We start from the raw sequence: 12,660 nt of genomic DNA on the forward strand, positions 1-12,660 counted from the left end.
GACTGATATATTTTGTTTTTTGAAACTTGTATAATGATTTACAGCCCTTATTTGCAACCGTTTTCTTTGTTTATTATGCTTGGATGAGTTCTATAATTAGTTTCATGATAACCTTTTCAAATTGATTTTTTGTTAACTTCAAATGTCACTTCGTCCGATCTGGAGTTACATGGACAGTTTACAGTTACTTACGAATAGTCCGGGAAATAGAGACTGAAAATGGATCATTTCCTGCAAAACGAGAAGTAGTTCCAATTTTTTTTGTATGTCATGGAAGAATATCTGGGGGATAAGAATCCAAGTTTTCGACTTCTTACCCCTTGCAATTTGGTTGGTTTGATAGTTTTTCAATCATATCTTTTTATAACTATTTTATAAATATTGTTATCAGAAATTGTAGACCATAAAATTCTACACAACTTTGATATACACTATTTTTTTGTGAAATGTTTATTAAGAACGATATAGTATAGAGCTTCAGAGTTGGTTATATTTTTAAGAATTCTAAAATTTGTATGTAGATGTTTTAACCAAATTTTATACTTTATCTCGATAATTAAGAGTTTTATGATGAAATATCTTGAACTTGTCGAGGTATAAATCTCCTTACCCTATGCCCCCTTACTAAAGGGGATGCATAATAATTCAACTTTCAACCCTTGCTAGTGGCACGACGATGGTCAAATTACACAAAATTTGCACAATTTCAAAGAAAACCAGAAAATTTTTATGACTTCCGAAGATGTGCCAGAAAAACCGAAGTTTGCCGATTTCGTTTTTATTTTTTTCTGATGATTATTGAACCGATAGAAAAAAAAACACTTTCTTATTGCCACTTCTCGAGCTCTATAAGATTAATCATCATTAACTTCATTTTTAGCGCATTTTTTAAGAATTAAAAAAAATGTGCTATTGTTTGCGTTTTGTCCATGGTCCTAGAGTCCTGGATTTCTTGCAGTAGGTAGTCTATACTTTGAAGGTGTGCCAGACGGCCATCAAATTTCGCTGTCTAAAAGCTAGGCTCCCCCACGAATTATTTCCCGAGATGCTGTTTTTACATACATGATATTCAAATGTATCCCGGATCATAACTACATTAATTCGTTATGTAATTGTTTATCATTTTTATTTACGCTTGCAGTTTTGATAGTCGCATGTTTTATTGACGTGTGTTGTTAATTAGCGATTTGCAATTTCTTAATTTATAAGTATTTATTCAAACATTATGTGATCTGAAACGGAAAGATAATAATAATTAATTGCGAACCGGAAAGTCAAACAGATAGATAATTGATAAGGAAATGACGGAATCGTTGTGATAATACGAGACCTGTTCAATTAAAACACGCATATTTGGCCCATGAAAAATGTATTAAGAAATATATTTACAATTTACCAAGAAATTACCGCCACAATATTGGTGCGTACTACATTTAGCATTGCTACTTGCTCGTGAGTCGTGTCCAGTGTTGCCAATGGCTTTGCGCCGTTTTCCCCACTTGGACATGTCAAATTCCCCACAATTCCCCGTATGCTACTGTAGCATTGTAAAAACAAAAACCGTAAACTTACTTACGATATGTTAGAAATAAAATGTAAATTTTTCATTTACATCCAGTCAAATTGCTCACGAAACATCAGGAGGGGTTGACTTACTAAGTATCACGGTCGTAATAAAGCAACGAATGTTTTTTATTGTTATTTTTATAAACATTCTACACACCTCATTCGAATACAAGGTAGGTATACAGGGTGTAGCACCTAAGTTCTCTTAGATCATAATTCCTTCATAAAAGATACCGAAAAAAGTTTTAGAGAAAAATTGTACACAATTATCGTCGCCATATTTCTAAAATGTTTTTGATCACTAGGGGCGTGCTGTATTCCAGTGGCCTATCAAACTTGGGTTGTTTTAAATGGAACTCCTCATATTTCATTATCTACTGATTTGGAATGTGCTTGAAAAATACTTATTTTTTTCTGTAACATGTTTAAATGTCTAACTTTAACGATTTCGCTTTTATAACCTTTTTTCGTCAAAATTTGACAGTTTTTTTTAAAGAAACTAAATCGCGCACGCTGCTAAGTTTTGGCGCTGAGGCGTAGGTTAAGACCTCTTCCACAGTCACCTAATTTTTTTAGGTGCTTAGGTACTTTCTCAAAAAAATTAAATGTTTGATTGACCTTCGCCAAAGGTCATATTTTAAAGAAATTTTAAATCGCACCCTCCTAAACAAATTATACCTTTGGGTAGGCAAAACTACAAATTTTCTACTGATAAAAGAAAACTACTCATTCCATAAGAAAATTCCAGAGAAAACGTCCAAACGCTAATTTGTAAAAAAATCTTATTTTTCTACAACTGTCAAAAAAACCTGTCATTTTCTGACGAATTTCGAAACGCAAAGTACTAGATTTTTAAACGGTTAATTAATAAGTAAGATTGCTATTGACAACGTGCGCGAAATCGTCAACAGTGAAAAAAAGTATTTCGCGCACGTGACAAAGTTGAACTTAAACAGCAAATTTAATTAATAATCGATTCAGTTGTAGAAAAAATATTGTATATAACGCTAGCGCGCATTTGCCTGATATCAGTCTCAATGCGCGAAATTGAACTTCGCGCTCATGTTATATAAATAGCTATTTCCGAATCTAAGTCTGCCATGATGAAACAAAAAATGTCCATTTCACACAATTAACAGTAAAGTGTCGGCAGTGTACGCCGGAAGATATTCTGGCAGAACACATTAAGATCCACGCGTGTTTCAAAATGTGTTGGATATAGATTTACAGCTACTCGGAGTGTAAAACGAGCAAGGAGAGTTAAACGGATGCCGGTTTTGGCGGAAGATAATGAATTGCAAGTTCTCGGAGCACCTGTTGACAATCGTCATATTAGTGTGCGTGAAATTAGTACTCCCAGTCGTTGTAAATTTATCCAACACCTTTTGAAAAGCGCGTGGATCTGGATGTGTTTTGCCAGGATCTCCCAGAGTAGATACTCTTGTAACGCCAATAACCAAGTCCGGTAACAGTCTCCAAGAATGAACATCATATCAACCAGTTCTGCTTGAGTTTAGAACATTTTTGCAACGCTGATTAAAAAAACAATCATACACTGCCAACAATTTTGACGAAAAAAGTTTATAATTACGAAATCGTTAATGTTAGGGGTATAACATGTTACATAAAAAAATACTCTACAAATCAGTAATCAAATATAGGGTGTGCTATTTAAAAAAATATAAGTTTGATATGCCACTGGAATACAGCACGCCCCTGGTGTTCAAAAATACTTTAGAAACATGCCGGCGGTAATTGCGTATGATTTTGCTCTAAGATTTTTTTCGGTAAAGGAATATGATCCGAGGGGTCTTAGGTGCTACACCCTTTCTATACTTATTTAATATTTTCTGAAATTTATCTTAATGAAATTCGATGATTTTTTCTAATCAGACCTTCGACTCATGTTATATTTACGGATGGATACGCAAAACATGTATTTCCATACATTGATCGCAATCGTGTACGAACTTTCAATGGTTACACCTTTACACATAAGAAGAGAATGACCGCACGATGTAACTTTGGCGGATTTTTGACAATTAAGGAGTCGCCACACTGAACGCGGTCTGCCGCGCGGGCAACCGCTGGCGGTCCACCGCGTTGAATTGTTTTATGCTTTTCTTATAAAGCATGTCACAAAGGAAGCGGTAGACCGCTGACCGCTCGCGATCCGCCGAGCGGACAGATTTTGATCGCCTTGCCAACAGTTTCAGGCGGTCTGACGCGCGCGGTGTCCAATCAGAGACGAGATATCAAAGTGGTACACTCAGGCAGTGAAAGTATTTAGTCGGTCTGCAAGCTGCAACGGTGTATGAATATTATCTTCGAAACAATTCACAGAGTAATATTATTAATTTATGAAATTCTCTGATCTGCCTTCGTCGTTTATTAATGTTGTGTACCCAGCAGCGCCTTCGCGGTTCAATATCACTAGTAGTTACTAGCAGCACAATTCCTCGTCAGAGGAAGAACTGTGGTTGTCACTGATCATGTTTATTATTATTTATTATTGCCCGCAGCGGGTAGACCGCATTCAGAGTGGCGACCCCTTTAACGCATTTCAAAGTCACAAATCACAATGCTAAAGGGGTCGCCGCTGCTTAGTAAACATAATGAATGAATGACAACCACAGTTCTTCCTCTGATGAGGAATTATTGCTAACTTACCATCTACTAATTTCAATGGCTTTGCTATTTATACCCAAGCCGAATTCTTTTTGTTGTTGTCTTTATAATCACTATCTGACATATTATAAAGGCACTTATGTTGTTCCCATTTTCTATAAATAGTTCAATATCCACTGCTTCGGAGATAATATCCATACACCGTTGCAGCTTGCAGACAGTCTAAATACTTTCACTGTCTGAGTCTGAGTGTACCATTTTGAAAGTGCTATCAGACAGCAACTTGCGCCAAAAATCTTGCTAAGGTATTCTCGCCTTTAGGTAGCGATCATAACTGACTGATTGCCATTATTGAAAAAAACTTCTTCTGAAGTTGATGCTGCAACCTTCTCCCTGGTCAAAGTCGACCGGCGTATGGGGCTAATACTGTCAAAAAATTAAATAAAATTTTAATTAAAATTGTGCGGCCTGCCGACGTCCTAAAAATCTGTAAGTAGTCTTGAAACTTAAATTAATTAAGAACGCTTTTTTGAGATCCCTCAAGACTTAATCGGATGCGGTTTACTGCAACACATTTATGTAGTTATTGTTAATTGCACTTACTTAATTAAGGGGAGTAAAATTTCTAAAGTCGTTAGTCTAATTGACACCTAATCTTAATTGGTATGTGACATACCAGTTAACAATAGGTGTCAATTAGACGGCACGGTCATTAGGAAAAATCCGTGATCATAGTGTGAAAATGCCTGAACCTGGAGCATCGCATGAGTGGAGTCTAAGAGTCGCCTTTACTTTTAGAAGAACAATAAAAAAAGATCGAAGTCTATGCTTCGTTTGTACAATTAATAATTCATTTCATAGAGATGAACACATTTGATCCATTCTGTTCCGCCGATAACATTTTTCCACTTGCAGCAACAAATGCCACACTTCACATTTGTTTCACTTTTCTTTTGTCTTTCACTCTTTCCGCTAGAGCAAATTAGAAACTGTCTACCTAAAGGCAGGAATACTCTAGCAAGGTTTCTCGCGCGAGTTGCTGTCTGATAGCACTGTCGAGGTGTACATACAGTTCACAGGAATTGGAACGTACGGTGGTATTTACACCTGGCCAGCGCTATCAAACAGAAACTCGTGCAAGAAATCTTGCAAGAGTATTCCCGTTCCCGCCTTTATAGGTAGCGCTCATGAAGCGCTTCGCCTGGTGAATACGCCCATTGAACTTCTATGTGTTTTGATTTTTATGGAAGTCAGTATATAATTACTAGAAATACCAGGTTCTACGGACCTGTGTGACATCCTACAGCAACGATCAGCGAAATGTAGAAATGCTAAATAATAAAAAATTAAAATTCTGCATCGACCGGGAAACGGAACCCGGGCCGCCCGCGTAGCATGATATTTTAATAAAAGGTCTCATGGAAATAAATTAGTTTGCACACAGTATAAATGTATAATTTACTCGCGCGGCTCTTTTTCGAGATCAATAGACGACGGGACTTGGGGGGGGGGGGGGGGGATGTAGAAATGAATTTTATCTTTAATGGCATTCTAATTAAATGTCTCAACGAAAGGAACCGTTTTTTACCAACTACCGCCCTTCTTTCTGACCATTGACCATTAGTTTTAAAACACTCTGTAGAAGGGCGATCAACATTGAAATCATGCTCATGTAGCATCAAACCAGCATTGTTGATTTTCGAAGACTTTTTGAAATTCAGGTCAACGAAAAAGAAAAGCACTCAAATGTCGTTTTGAAGAATAACTTGAAAACCTTTGATGCTGGGTATAGGGTAATGCGGTATCAAACGACGTAGATTTTCATGTAGATTTCGAAAATGCAATAGCTAAAATACAGGGTGTTTTACTTAAAATAAGAAAGTCGCTATCCACATCCGGTAAAACTGGAAGTGAAACGATCATGATAATATTTTCTTTTGATAGATCATGAAAAACTGTGTTACGCAAATTTTCAGATTTCAGTTATTAATGGGAGGTTGATTACTTTTAGGTAATGCTTTGCGTGCAACAACCTGTTAGCCCAATAAAAGACAATTCATTATTATTTATTATTATTATTAAATAGTGCGTTACATTCATTAATTAGTACTAGATACAACAAATTTGAAGGAACATCAATTAACATACAATAAACAGCAAAATAACGATCAAGGCATTTACACATTATAAAAATTTGTGTTCTTTAGACTGTATGTTGCACATAAATACATTTTCTCCACTAAAAGAGTTCTTGAATTTTCAAGACATTGGTGAAGTGATTATGGGAATAGACGGGGATAGAGAAGAAAAATTGATGATGTCGCATTTTAATCGTACTTTATAGGTACTTTAACAGCCGTATTTTGGCAAAATGGCGTCATTACTCCGATAAGGAATACTGTCCGCTCTTCTATATGTCAAGTTGTTTCTTTTCAATGTGATAGTCGCATTTGCTCCCTTATGGGGATAGAGATTCAGCGGTGGTAGATTTGGATGTTCGATGCGCGTAGGGGATGATACGCGTGGCCTTAATGGTAAATTGAGCGCGATGCCTCTTCGGTATGAACTTCCAAGACTGGCGCATCGCATGTCTGTGTTGCCAAAGCTCGAGTAATATGGCGAATCGTCTCTATTCTCGATATCGTTCATCTGATAACATACAATAAACAGCAAAATAACGATCAAGGCATTTACACATTATAAAAATTTGTGTTCTTTAGACTGTATGTTGCACATAAATACATTTTCTCCACTAAAAGAGTTCTTGAATTTTCAAGACATTGGTGAAGTGATTATGGGAATAGACGGGGATAGAGAAGAAAAATTGATGATGTCGCATTTTAATCGTACTTTATAGGTACTTTAACAGCCGTATTTTGGCAAAATGGCGTCATTACTCCGATAAGGAATACTGTCCGCTCTTCTATATGTCAAGTTGTTTCTTTTCAATGTGATAGTCGCATTTGCTCCCTTATGGGGATAGAGATTCAGCGGTGGTAGATTTGGATGTTCGATGCGCGTAGGGGATGATACGCGTGGCCTTAATGGTAAATTGAGCGCGATGCCTCTTCGGTATGAACTTCCAAGACTGGCGCATCGCATGTCTGTGTTGCCAAAGCTCGAGTAATATGGCGAATCGTCTCTATTCTCGATATCGTTCATCTGATAACTCTCAATTAACGGAGTTGGGTCTTCATAGTCATAATCTACGAACCCAGAATTATCAATACCTTTATTTTCTCTAGCTAATTTCAATTCCAAACCTTTTTGGCACGTAGTGTAGGTGACGGTCGCCACCGGTTGTATATTTAAATTATCGACTGTTTCGTAGTGGTCTTCGTAATCTATTAAATTTCGTGGGTAGTTTTCTGATATGAAATGTTGAGTTCCTCTTGGAGTTAGCGCCGCCCACACCATGCGATTGTCTTGCACGTTAGAGGGTCCGGTGTATAGAACCGCTTCCGACGGGTGAACGAGCTTATTTGTGTTCATGCTGTTAATTGAGGTACATTCTCTTGGTTCGTGATTTTTGATTTGACGATGGTGATCTCTGGTGTGCACCATTGAGCATTCGTTATTACCAAAAATATTCAATCTGCAACATATTACATTTTATGTAATTTTTTGAGTTTCAATGTTTCATTATAGTTATTTATGCATCAAGGGCATTAAGGTGATATTTATGCCGAGGGCGACAGAGCCCGAGGGCCTCCGGCCCGAGGGATTGTAAGTCGCCCGAGGGTTAAATATTGAGTAATGCCTGAGGTGCATACAACATTTTATTTTTCATCGTTCCAAAGAATGCATTTCCAATATACAAATGTCATGATTATTGTTTGCATTAAAGTGCTTCATACGAATCAAGTTGCATCTTTTTTATTACATAATATAACTCCGTCAATCAATTTGACAGGCCGTTTGAGGGCATAATGAGATGACAATCCATTATGCCCTCTCATTATGCCCTTGGGCATAATAGACTGCTTCATATATCACATATGACAAAATAAAATTTTTTTTGTTCCAATTGAAAAGTATATAAGTACCAAGAAATTTCAAATTCGTTCATTCGTCCATTTCGTGTAAACAATTAATTTGCGCTAATAAGTTTGCACACTATTATCGCAATGCCTAATGTGGTCACAATTTTAGACACTAGTATACGTCTCAGAGAAAAACATTCGTAACAATATGACTGATTTTTCATGTTTAAGTTAAACTTATATCTGACAGTTAATTTTCATGGACACAGATGTATTCTCATAGGAGGTTATTTATCAGTTCATTACAATGAAGTCCAATGTATGCTATTCTGAAAATATCAGAGGGGCAATTAAAAACGAAAGTTCTTCGAGACCTTTGAAACAAAATGGTAAAATCCAATTTTTCCGACAACTCAGTGATACGATTTTAAGCGGAATTGCCCTTATATGCAAGCTCTTAATTTTCCGTTTGCTTTGCTAGATGTTGTTACTTTGTTTTATGATGGCATTGATAAAAATATAATAAATGCCTAGGTAGATTTAGGAGTGCACTCGCCCCGCTCAGTGAATAAAGTTTTACTGCAAGTAATACTTACTCTCTGCATTTTAATAAAAACATGGCCAACAGTGCACCTAGTAACAGGACTCCGATCGAAGACGCAACAAGGACTAACAGCCATGTGTCATCAATGTTGGAGACAGACCACGCAGTTTCCAAATCTAAAACAAGTTTAATTAATCTTGTAAACGATATTAATCAATTTTGTATTATTTTTTTCTATTGTTAGCAGTTGTGAAGGTGATCCATTAGAACCGAGAACTTCCCACAAAACAAAAAAATTTAGGGTTGGTATAACTGAGGATTATTAACGAGCTCCTAGCGAGTTTATAATTTTGCGGTGTCCGTCCGTCCGTCCGTTTAATCACGATTAAAAAATACAAACTGCTTTACTACAAAAAATTTATTAATTTATTTAAAAAGAATTACATGTAATACAGTATGAGTTTTTTTCATTTTCACTATGGGGACTCGTAAACGAAAGTCACTTAAATAGACAAAGTTATGCAGAATTTTATGCTGAATAATTTTCCCTTTCAAAGTTTCTTGCGGCTGTACAAATGGCGAAATTATGGAAATCATTATTAATATTCATATTTATATTATCATTTACTTATATATTATATTTTCGAGAATGCGCTGGTGTTTATTTATTTTCAAAGATATCAAAAATAATTTTAACAAACTATTCCGGATCCATACCTACAATATTATGTTTTTCAAAATGTCAAATATTGGTGCAATGCTAGTGTAAAGTCTGGAACTATCATAGAATAAATGTTTCAGTAAACGTTTTTGAAAAAAATTAAATATAATCATTATCGCTTACGTCATGTCTCAAAAATAAAAGACGATCCTTAAGTGACAATTATAGTACCTAATGTCTCATCATCTAAGACAAACAACGTTCACTAAAAGATTTGAGATGTGCTAGTTCTATGTTAGCCCCCCCCCCCCCCCCCCCAAGAGGTATGCCACCCCCGTTTGAGAATCTAATGTGGCTAGTAGTCGTTTTTTGCGAAAATTTGACGTTTAAACATTATCATAATAAAAACAAAAGAATAACATCAACGATTTAATTTTTTTATCAACTTTCCACAAGAAGTAACTAAAACATGGAATATCTCGGAAACCGTTTGAAGCAGCTTTTGAAATTTTGCATCAAATTAAAGGTCTGGGAAAAAGGAAAACAAGGGTGAAGAACAAAATGGGGGGTGCCATTTGAAAAAATGGAGTTACGGATGTTTAAAAGTTTAAAAGTTGAGAGCTTTGAAAAAGTGACGTAGTCTCACTTTTTTAGACGGTTACGCATACCATAAGAAAATTTGATCTTTCCTTAATAAAGCATTGAAAACTGTTTTGCAATATCTCTCACCGTTTTCGAATAATAAATTTTTAAAGTTACCCCTGCAAATTCAATTTTTGACACAAAAACTTGGAATATCGGCGAAGCCCTTGGAACAAAGAGTTAACTATGTGGTATCGTTGTACTCCAAATTCGACGTAGAATCCGAAAATGTAGAAAAAATAGGGGGTCCCTATTTAAAATAACAAAGTTGATGGCTACTTCCGGTATTTCCGGAAGTGGCGCCATTTTGAAAATATTTTAGTTCAATTCATCATGTGCCAACACCTTTAAGGGACTTATCAGTTCAGCTTAATTTTCAAAGGTTTTCCATATCTTTCTAACTGACGCTCGTCAAGAATGACCCTGTATATTTTGGTTCAAAAACATAGCAGTAATAATAATAATACAGAATCTCACCTTTTCGTGGTAACTCGACGTATTCTCCTCCCACTCCTGTTCCAACATTTCCTTGCACGTGATTGACCCAAGCCTCGCAAACTTGCGTAGAAGAGCACGGTGTCGTGTTCAGTAGCAAATCTGGAAGTGCCGGCTGAAGAAAAGACGGCGCGGGTGGAGGAGGAATAAATAGTATACTGTCGGGAGGGGGCCCTGCATCCCAACATTCACCAAAACAAGCCATTCCCCTATCCCCCTATTCCTAAAATATACAATATAATACAGCTACGAATGAATTTGGTCTCTAAACTGATAAAGCCTTTTGAATCAGATATTAACAATTGTTACTAGGTAGTGTATTAACATTGGTATATAGAGATGTTTTGCTAATAAAAATTGATAAAAAAATATAGTTCCCTAAATAGCGAAAATAATACCAGATAAAGAACTTTACCTTGCGCTACACCAGGTTTACTTATGAAGGTTCATATTTACCTAACGAATTACTTAAAATGTATTTTGTAAAATTCATGCCGGAGCTAGAATTGAATTTTTTCTATGTAACTCCATCTACGAGTAGTATTTTTGTTAATAAATCTTTAAATTTTATCCAAATAATTTAATTTTGATATTTACTCAATTTATTGTACAACCATAATCTATGGATTTACAAATTTACACACATTATTAATAAATAATTGCCAAAACAATTGAATACGATGCAGATTGATCTTTGTACATGAATGATTAAAGTTATAGCTAATAACGCCCATGCAATTAAAGTCAATTCTAGTAGGTATTAGAAAAGTGATTTTTCTCGGTCATAAATGTTGAGTGATCATTTGTACACAGTAACTAGATTATTATTATATTATAATTGCGCATTAAATTTTTTTAAAACATTTAATAAAGAAATCCATACGTTGTGCGAGCGCAGAATTAAATGCATGCAAGTAAATGATTTCAATCTGACGTACCTTGATATTATCTATTCCACCTCAAAAATAATATTTAAACACTAAACGTCTAGCAAATTGAAGGGTGTAGGTATTAGGACAAAGTATCATTAAAATCGATTCCGCAGGGGTGGACGCATGCGTCACATACCAACTCTCTTATTGATCTCTGCACTTCGTGGTGTCACATTTTGTGACATTTGACTGACATAAAAGTAAATTAATATTTTTGTCATGTCACAATAATTTATTATTGGAAGTGTAGCTTCTGAAGACTAATTATTAGTGGTACTTTCTATTGAACTTGACGCTGATAAGCCATTAACCAACATTGGAGCGTCAAATTGTAGTGAATTAGCTTTTATAACATCTATATCATGGTATTATTGGCATAATAAAGAAACCCTTAAGTAAACAATAACCTTTTTGCATGAAAAGTGCCTCTTCAATGTGGGGGCGAGTATAAACTTAGGAAATTCAATAGAAACTAAATAACATCATAACATGAAAGCTTCCGTAAAATTTCCGGTATTAAAAATCTTGCGAAATTTCAGATAACCTCAATGTTTAATCAGTTCAACAAATTGATAGACATAGTTTACATACGGTTAAATAACGGTTAATAAAAAGCATACTATTATAATGAAAGTCTTTTCGGAAAGAGCGAATCACCCTTCTCCTACGCAGTCACTCGTCCAGAATGATTACTAAGAAAGAAATACTGCAACATCTACGTTTTTGCAATATGCCCATTGAAGAAGTTCGTTTTGTTACTGCGAAATTAACAAAAACTTTGAGCATTCAGACTATGATCAAATCCGGATTTTATTTTGTCGTGATTTAGACCTACTTCGCTTGTATAGATACAATGCGTTTCATTGTTTTCCCAAAGAAACTGCTGTATAGGTTAAACCAATGGATAGTGTAGTATTAACTTTGGTTAAACCCTGTTTTTTATCAATAAAATGAATAATATAAATTACATGTCATACAGTAAAAAAAACAAAAAACAGATACAGTGTAAGTGTATGGCCATACCTTTATCGTTTGTTGAGAGAACAAAAATTAATATAATATTATCAGATTGGCGTTAGAAATATGCATCAGAGAAGAACTAATAGGTGCAAGAAAGCCGCAAAATTATTATTATTAGTATTCGTCAAAAACAACACGACAAAAATACAATGGAAATTGGAAAGGGATGATAATAAGAATTCTAAGAAG

The 12,660-nt window shown here is 35.4% G+C and overlaps 1 protein-coding gene across 3 annotated transcripts; it reads right to left on the minus strand.

Annotated features, from left to right (window-relative positions):
- Window positions 1-6,505: 6,505 nt before the first annotated feature.
- On the minus strand, window positions 6,506-11,582 carry LOC116164978. Of its 3 annotated transcripts, none has more exons than XM_031479244.1 (5): window positions 11,458-11,582; window positions 10,502-10,742; window positions 8,774-8,897; window positions 7,458-7,789; window positions 6,506-7,400 (listed from the first exon to the last, which is right to left on the minus strand). In XM_031479244.1, exons 2-5 carry the CDS (start codon window positions 10,722-10,724, stop codon window positions 7,057-7,059), a joined length of 1,023 nt encoding a protein of 340 aa, XP_031335104.1. In that variant the 5' UTR covers window positions 10,725-10,742; window positions 11,458-11,582; the 3' UTR covers window positions 6,506-7,056. The 3 variants fall into 3 exon arrangements, with proteins under 3 accessions (XP_031335104.1, XP_031335103.1, XP_031335102.1); XM_031479243.1 differs by having other exon boundaries at window positions 6,506-6,843; window positions 7,357-7,789; XM_031479242.1 differs by having other exon boundaries at window positions 6,506-7,789.
- Between the last annotated feature and the right edge of the window lie 1,078 nt (window positions 11,583-12,660).

The sequence above is a fragment of the Photinus pyralis genome, unplaced genomic scaffold (genome assembly GCF_008802855.1).
Source record: "Photinus pyralis isolate 1611_PpyrPB1 unplaced genomic scaffold, Ppyr1.3 Ppyr1.4_LG2, whole genome shotgun sequence".
Lineage (NCBI taxonomy): Eukaryota > Metazoa > Arthropoda > Insecta > Coleoptera > Lampyridae > Photinus > Photinus pyralis.

Coding starts and splice junctions, on each gene's coding strand:
- LOC116164978 (XM_031479243.1), bottom strand. CDS start 10,724: ATGGCTTGTTTTGGTGAATGTTGGGATGCAGGGCCCCCTCCCGACAGT. Junction 8,898..10,501: donor CGTCGAGTTACCACGAAAAG/GTGAGATTCTGT, acceptor AACTTGTTTTAG/ATTTGGAAACTGCGTGGTCT. Junction 7,790..8,773: donor TTTTTATTAAAATGCAGAGA/GTAAGTATTACT, acceptor AATATGTTGCAG/ATTGAATATTTTTGGTAATA.